The sequence below is a fragment of the Argentina anserina genome, chromosome 6 (assembly GCF_933775445.1).
Source record: "Argentina anserina chromosome 6, drPotAnse1.1, whole genome shotgun sequence".
In the NCBI taxonomy this organism is placed as follows: Eukaryota; Viridiplantae; Streptophyta; class Magnoliopsida; order Rosales; family Rosaceae; genus Argentina; species Argentina anserina.
Genome location: NC_065877.1, coordinates 9,924,955 through 9,933,021, shown reverse-complemented (window position 1 = coordinate 9,933,021; position 8,067 = coordinate 9,924,955). Strand labels below are relative to the sequence as shown.

General features: G+C 38.4%; 1 protein-coding gene across 1 annotated transcript; it reads left to right on the top strand.

Moving 5' to 3' along the window:
• Positions 1-5,200: 5,200 nt before the first annotated feature.
• On the top strand, positions 5,201-6,882 carry LOC126797767 (protein RGF1 INDUCIBLE TRANSCRIPTION FACTOR 1-like). Its single transcript, XM_050524486.1, has 4 exons — positions 5,201-5,375; positions 5,470-5,652; positions 5,770-5,988; positions 6,212-6,882. The coding sequence occupies exons 1-4, from the start codon at positions 5,373-5,375 to the stop codon at positions 6,461-6,463; spliced, it is 657 nt and encodes a 218-aa protein (XP_050380443.1). The 5' UTR covers positions 5,201-5,372; the 3' UTR covers positions 6,464-6,882.
• Positions 6,883-8,067: the final 1,185 nt, after the last annotated feature.

Sequence of the window (8,067 nt, the reverse complement as noted above, 5' to 3'; positions counted from 1 at the left end):
CCTAAGTTGAAGGAAGAGAGATGAAAGCTTCTGGTCTTCTAGATGAGGTCAAGATTTCATAACTTTCATTTCTTCGCCAACTGACAAATCACTCGTGTGGATACTCGTACATTACTATCAATTGGGAGTCTCTTCAATAAATATGTCAACGTATAGATACTGTCGGGGAATGCGGAAGAATGAATTGTAGAATGTAAATCGAAATAATTCACAACCACAAGCAGAAAATAAAAAATGATAGAAAACACCGGGATTTAACGTGGTTCGGCAAAGTGCCTACGTCTACGGGTAGCAACAATAAAGAACCTTCACTATACGAAAAAATATTACACTGAAAGAAACACTACTTCAAGACCCACACTTGAAGGGATACACTCTCACACACTTTATTTTGCTACACACACAAAACTCTCTACTTGAAGTTTTCTCTCTATCCCTTACTCTTGATTACACACAAGATAATCTCTCCCTCTTGAACACCCTTTTGTTCTTGAGTATTTTTCGGCCTTTAGGAAGCTTCACCATCTCATAAGTGTCGTTTTTCAGTAAAGATTCCATCTCAGACTCCATGGCTAGTATCCATTTTTCGTGGTCTTGATGAATCTGTGCTTCCCTATAATTTTCAGGCTTTCCGTCATTGGTCAAAAAGATGTAATTTGCATAAGGATCATCTCCATCATTAGTCACCAAAATATATTGAGATCGATGATGGATACTTAGTGGATGGAATTTGCCTCCTGGTGCTTCTACGAACAACTGCTTGATTATTCACATGCTGCTGCTCTTGATCAAGCTCCCCCTCATCTTCGACTTTAGCATTTCCCATGTCAGGTACATTTTCAACTCTATCACTTTGCAGCCCAACGTTGGATTCTTGCTGCAACGGTGAATCATAAATATGACTATCACTTGTTGCATTTGGTAGTACCTCTTTGTCGAAATCTGCAATAGATTGGTCTTCATGGAACACCACATATCTGCTTCGTATGAATTTCTAAGTTTTTTCCACAACCGGTAGCCAAACTCTTCTTCACCATAGCCGATAAATATGCATTGTGTTGCCTTGTCATCCAACTTTTTCCTCTGCTCCTTAGATACAAGTGTGAATGTTTCACATCCAAATACTCTCAAATGTGAGTATGATGCATCTTTTCCGGTCCAGACTTCATTTGGAGTCTTAAATTCTAAAGGTACACACAGTGCTCTGTTGATCAGCTAGCACGTAGTCTTCACAACTTCTCCTCAAAATTCTTTTGACAATCTGGTCATCTTTAACATGCATCTGACTTTCTCCATAATGGTACGGTTCATCCGCCCTGCTACGACATTATGTTGAGGGGTGCCAAGAACTGTCTTTTCATGTCTGATGCCATGATTTGCACAATAATCTTTGAATTCGTGCGATATGTACTCTCCGCCATTGTCACTGCGAATGCACTTCAGTTTTATTCCAGTCTCCCTTTCCACCATTGCGTGGAAAATTGTAAACGTCTGGAACACTTGGTCTTTGGATTTCAACAAATAAAATCAAACCTTTCGTGAAGCATCATCAATATAAGTAACATAATACTTATGCATACCTAATGATTCTTCTTCCATCGGGCCACACACATCTGAATATACAAGATCTAGAATATTTTCTTTCTTTGTGAAAGTCTTTGAAAAACTAATTTTCTTACCAAATAAACAATAATCACAAGATTCTAGTGAGTTACATTTAGCAACATAGATTAAAGACTTATTTTCCAACAACTCCAGTCATTTCTCACTCATGTGGCCAGACGTCTATGCCACAAATCTGGAGAAGATTCCTCGACTGCATTTAGCTCACTCTTGCATATCTTTCCATAGGTCTTGTAGAGTGTGCAACACATTTTTCATCTGGAAACTACAAGAGATCCATTGGTAAGTTTCCATTTTCCATCCCCACCATGATGATGAAAGACTTGTCGATCAAGTACACTAGTTTACATAAGATTGAGACGTAGACTAGGAACATGTCTCACATCTTTCAACAATACCTGATAGCTCACATTTGTCTGTAAGCAAATATCTCCAATCCCAGCAATATTGGAATAGCTATCATTACCCATCTTCACTTTATCAAAGTCACCTACTTTATATGTAGTGAAGAACTCTATGTGAGAGATGGCATGAAACGAGGCTCCAGAATCAACGATCCATTGAACTCCAGGATTATCTACTAGTAGACATTCACCTCTAAGTGACAGAAACTCACACTTATCATGAGACACCGCAGCATCAACATTGTTTGTGTCCTCCTTTTGTTGATGAGTAGCATCTTCTCTCGCTTCTTTGAATTCCCGCTTCAATTTGTTACAATTTTTCTTCATGTGACCTGGAATTCCCACTCATACTCCTTTCGTGACCTCCGGGTATTTTGCTCTTGCTCCTTCCTCTCCTCTCCACAATGAAGAATTGACCATTTTCTAAACTTCATGAAGAACTCCTTCTTGTTTCTTCATTGAGTACACTCTGGAAGTTGCTGAGGTACTCGGTCACTCGAACGCCTCCCCGATACTTCATGTTGACGAGCTCTTTAATGAGAAAAGCTTTCTTGACAGTAGTCTTTTTGTCAAATAAGGACTTCAGCTTCAACCAAAGCTCATGCGTGCTGGTTTCATTGGCAACATGGTGAAACACATTATCGTCCACCCATTCACGAATATGACCGATGGCTTTGCGGTTCATCTGGGTCCAAATTGCTGGTGAAATCTCACTTGGCTTGGCATCATCTCCCTTGATCGGCACATGCATATCTTTGCAATAGAGAATATCCTCCATTCTCGGCTTCCAGGTAATCCAGTTTGAGTGGTTGAGTCTAATCATAGTACTCTGTGATCCTTCCATTCTAGCAGCTCCCAATCAGAAGTAGGAGCTCTGATACCACTGTTGGGGAATACAGAAGAATGAACTGTAGAATATAAATCGAAATAACTCACAACCACAAGTAGAAAATAAAAAATGATAGAGAACACCAGGATTTAACATGGTTCGGCAAATTGCCTACGTCCACGGTAGTAACAATAAAGAACCGCTCATATACGAAGAAAGGTTACACCGAGAGAAACACTACTTCAAGACTCACACTTTAAGGGATACACTCTCACACACTTTATTTTGCTACATACATAAGACTCTCTACTTGGAGTTTTCTCTCTATCTCTCACTCTTGATCACACACAAGATGATCTCTCCCTTATTGTTCTTCTATGTTTATTGTATCACTTCTTATGTCTTTATATAGGCAAACATCTTTGTGCAATTAATGCATTTGCATGTAAGATGCATGGAAGCAAAGTCAATATTCTTCTTTGATTCATGCTCAATGTTGGTATACTCATTAATGCATTCTTCTTTCTTTGTCAAACAAATCAGCCACATACCACCTCCTTAAAGTTGTAACTTTGTTTCTTACCTTCAACAAAGGCTGCTCCAAGTTTCAACAAAATCAACTCTATCAATTAATAGGTCACCAAAACAATATGTGTGTTTGATTTACTTATGTGAACATCACATAATTCTCTCTGAGACCATCTCAAGTAATATCATTATCAACTGTAATGATGAACCTTGTCGAATGTCGATCATGATCATCATCTTCCGAATTCTAAGATTGATTTAGGTACGAGTTGAAGATTACAATTAGAAGCAAGCAACCATTATTCATTTTGATACGTGCATGCACCATATTGTTTAATCTTTTGCCTCTCTCAGATGGCTCCTAATAGATAGATGTGGTGCGACCACAAGTGACATATATGCTTAGCAATTTTCAGCAATGCTGGATGCCACCATAGGCCGGCACAGTATGCTGTCATTGTATTTTGTTTTTGAGTTATAGTACGTTAAATTAAAAGAAAAACACAAACACCATTTTGGTTAAGCTAATTAAGCACATTCTTTAGTTTAATTCATCGAATATTAAATCCCTTCAGACAAGATATGGTGCCTAAAGTTGTGCATAAAGAGCCTAGCTCGAATCACCGAGCCAACGCCACCGCCCAGCTGGTAATCTGTAATCATATTAGCCAAAATATCATCGCCATCTTTTGTTGTTTAGCAACACTAGCTGACTTCATCAAGAAAGTATTCGATCTTTCAAAACATGCTAGGTGCGAACAAAACGATAGAACATCGTTATATTTGCAACAAGTTTTTGCGTAATAATAACAAGTAAAGAACTTGGAGTGACTAGTAATTGGCCTTAGATTCACCTTATTCCTACTTAAATGTGTGGAAGACGAGAACGTACTCTTTCTCTAGACTGCATTGGAGTCTCAATATCATATACGCTCCATATACACATGAAATCCTTAATCACACGGCCGGGCAATGTCTTGTTTGCAACATTGTCACCCAAACAACATGGAATTAATCTAGTTTTAAACTCTAACTCTGTGACAATCTGATTCTAAACTCTATAACTCTGAGACAATCTGTTTTTTTTCTCTCTTTTGACTCAATTTTACACATGTATTTTGAATCATCGCAAATTGACTCTTAAAATAGTACAAACTTATAAGTTATAACAAGGCTTTACTTGCACTTCCATGATATAAGGAAATGTATCATATAATATAGTTGGAAATATGTCATTTTCCGTTAATAAATTACATCAGAGTCTGATAGTATATTTATGAGTTGTTTAACAGAATTTAATATTATGTCTGTTGTTTTAATAATTTTATAATTTTTATCGGATTTTTTTACTAAAAACCAATAAATAAAATTCTTTTTTCTTCATATTTACGTACTAATTCAGTAAGCAATTTTCAGTTTTCTCGAGATTGGATGAATTTAAATTTCAGATTTTTCTCCAATTGGACCGTCAACAGTAAGCCACGTGTAAAATCCACCACGTGTAGGGCAAAGAGTCCATAACAATTTCCTGATGAACGACTAATTGGCTTAAGCGTAGCCAAGTGGGCGACCTCGAGCCTACGTAGAGACGCAAAGAAGATCCAAAGTGGCGTAAGCGCCAAACCTACCCATCCCTGTCTAAACCCCCATCTGACGGCCCAGCCCTCACTTCAGCCACTACGCCCAATCTCAGCCCTCCATTCCCTAAGCCTCGCCACATTAGTTTATGAGCCTTTGTCCCCTAGTCGAAAGCGTTGTTGTGTTGTTGAAGTCTAAGTTTGCAGGGTCGTTGAGGCCCTCTGCCTCTGCCTCTCTCTCTCTCTCTCTCTCTCTCTCTCTCTCTGCAATTTCATCCGAGACAAAAGTACCTCCCTTCTGTGAATTTCTGGCTCCCATTGGGGTGCCTACCATAGCTGTACATTACCCTCTACCACATTTCTCCAGACAAACCCACCTCTGCAACATTTTTTTTAGCTTTGAGAAACACAATGGTAAAGTTTGCATCTTTTTTTTTTCCTTCTCTTCTCTTTGTTCATTTCCAACCCCATTTTGCAATTTTGGGTTCTGACCAAGAATTCTATGCAGGACACAACAATGTTGGTACCCCCATGGCTAGAGGAGCTGCTGACCTCGTCGTTCTTCACTATCTGCCGAACCCACGGCGACGCAGCCAGGAGTGAATGCAACATGTTCTGCTTGGACTGCAGCGGAGATGCATTTTGCTTCTACTGCCGCTCGTCTCGGCACAAAGACCACCAAGTGATCCAGGTCCTCTGGTCAACTAAATTTCCCCCAATTTCAAAGCTTTTTGAGTCTTGTTTTCTCCGGCATTGTGGTTCATTTTCTCAACCAAGTTTTTTTGTCATGGGGTTTTTGTAATTACAGATAAGGAGGTCTTCTTACCATGATGTGGTGAGGGTTTCGGAGATACAGAAGGTTCTTGACATCGGTGGAGTTCAGACCTATGTGATAAACAGTGCTAGAGTTATGTTCTTGAATGAGAGGCCACAACCCAAAGCTGGAATCAAAGGAGTCCCCCACATTTGTGAAATCTGTAGCAGAGGACTCTTGGACCCATTTCGATTCTGCTCTCTGGGTTGTAAGGTGAGCATTTCTCTAATCTCAAACACCCAATTTGCTTCACATTGTGTTCTTTAAGGCCATACCACACATTTCTCTAAAAACACCTCATTCTGCAACCAACATTTGAGCCTCTGAGGCACTGACATTGTAGATCCAAAGCGTTCTCATTTTGAAAATTGGTTAGTTTTTGCAAATTTTCTTATTTTCTTTTATTTATTTATTTTCTGTTTGTGGGGTGGAAAAGCTTGTGGGAATAAAGAGGAATGGGGATGCCAACTTTACATTGGGGGCAAGGAATGAAGAGGGAAATGGAAATGGAAATGGAAGAAGAGAAGGAATGATAACATCATCAACAACAAGGAGAGTGACAGTGGGAGAAGCAGAGTTGCGTGAAGGCTCACAACAAGACATGTACCCGGACACGCCTCCGCCACCTCCTTCTTCAACAACAAGGAGAAGGAAAGGCATTCCTCATAGAGCACCATTTGGGACCTAAATACCTAAAAACACCAAAATTAGGGAGCAAATTTACCCTCTTTCAAAATTCAAACAAAAAGTTTATTAATTTATTTTCAACTCTTGTTTATGCAGAAAACCCACTGGGTTTTTCTTTCTTTCTCTTTTTCATTTTTCTTGGTCATGTACTTGGTCAAGAATGTGAAGAGAAAGAAGAGAAGAGGGTACAAGTCTACATGAGAGGCTTTGGAGACCAAGAAGAAAACAAATGGGTGTGTATTGGAATTGGGGTATAGGAAAAAAAAAGTTGTTCCTTTTAGGTTTTGGGGTCCCAAAAACAACAAACTTCTCTCCATTTGCGAATGTGAGAAGAAGAAGAATGCCAATAATGCATAGTTGTTATTGATAGTTGCAAGGTGTATATGTCAATTAAGAAATTTAAAGCAAGTCTTTGTAGAATCCGATTTATAATTTTCATGGGCCCACGCACCACATGGGCCGTTTACATAAAGATGCAACACCTTTTCATTTGTTTAATATTAAGCTAATGGGGCTAATTAACTTTACTATCATCCCTTGCCGAGTTTGTGGAGCTCCGGTAAAAAAAATTTGAATACTCAATAGTAACTCTAGAACACCAAATTAGTGATGATGCTTTTTCACCAATGACATAGACTCCATCTGAATGTAGCACAATGTCACAATGTGGTCAGGATGTTGCGCCGTTAACATGTGACACGGTTAGCTTATGAAAGATGTTGTCTTGTCTTAAAAAAAACTCGTAAATTCAGGATTTCTGGATTATCACATTACAAGTGAATACATGTGTAGAAATTTCGTCTTAAGATGTACTATGCAGGTTGTGAGTTTTACTTTCCAATTGCTTCACAAATATTATTCAAAACTTTCTCTTAAGATATTACGTGGATTACCCCTCAAAATTTGGATTCTACTAGAGTGGCATGAGATCAATTTAGTAGGGTAAAAATGAGGCAATTGGTTGTCTTTTCATTTATGATTTAGATTATGCATACACCAAAATTTACACAATGGTATTGGATAAATTGCACTAATTATGTGGCACAAATAACAAAAAGACAATTTATCATGGACAATCTGTAAGTTGAGACATCTTATGAGCAAACTATTATGTATTTATGAATGAATATGTGTATTTTGAAAATTGATCCAAAGCGAAAACGTGTAATTTTCTCAAGATTTAAAACTATATTGACCCATTTTGATAGCTAAAGAACAAATTAAAAGAGTGACCATTGTAGTTCTCAATCCATGACACCTTCTAAGATTTTGCCAAGGAAGGGAAGCGCAGCATGTAGGTGGGGTGGATGGGGATTGATGGATACTTGGTATCACATGGTGCCTCTACCACGATTTAACAAGTAAGAAGGTAGGTATACTATTGCTGTTCAAGATTTAATTAGACCGATTTGTGACATTTTTTTTCTAAATATCCATGATTGGAGTTTGCTCAACCGCTCGAACATTAAGTTTTTTCTTCTTCTTCATCAAGTCACACATTCTACCCGTACCTATGTGTTTACACTAACTCTTGTACTCTGTCCTTCTATACTGTACTGCTATGACTCTTCTTGTCCTTGATGCATAATTCACATTGCACTGATT

Coding starts and splice junctions, on each gene's coding strand:
- LOC126797767 (XM_050524486.1), top strand. Junction 5,653..5,769: donor AAGACCACCAAGTGATCCAG/GTCCTCTGGTCA, acceptor TTGTAATTACAG/ATAAGGAGGTCTTCTTACCA. Junction 5,989..6,211: donor TCTGCTCTCTGGGTTGTAAG/GTGAGCATTTCT, acceptor GGGGTGGAAAAG/CTTGTGGGAATAAAGAGGAA.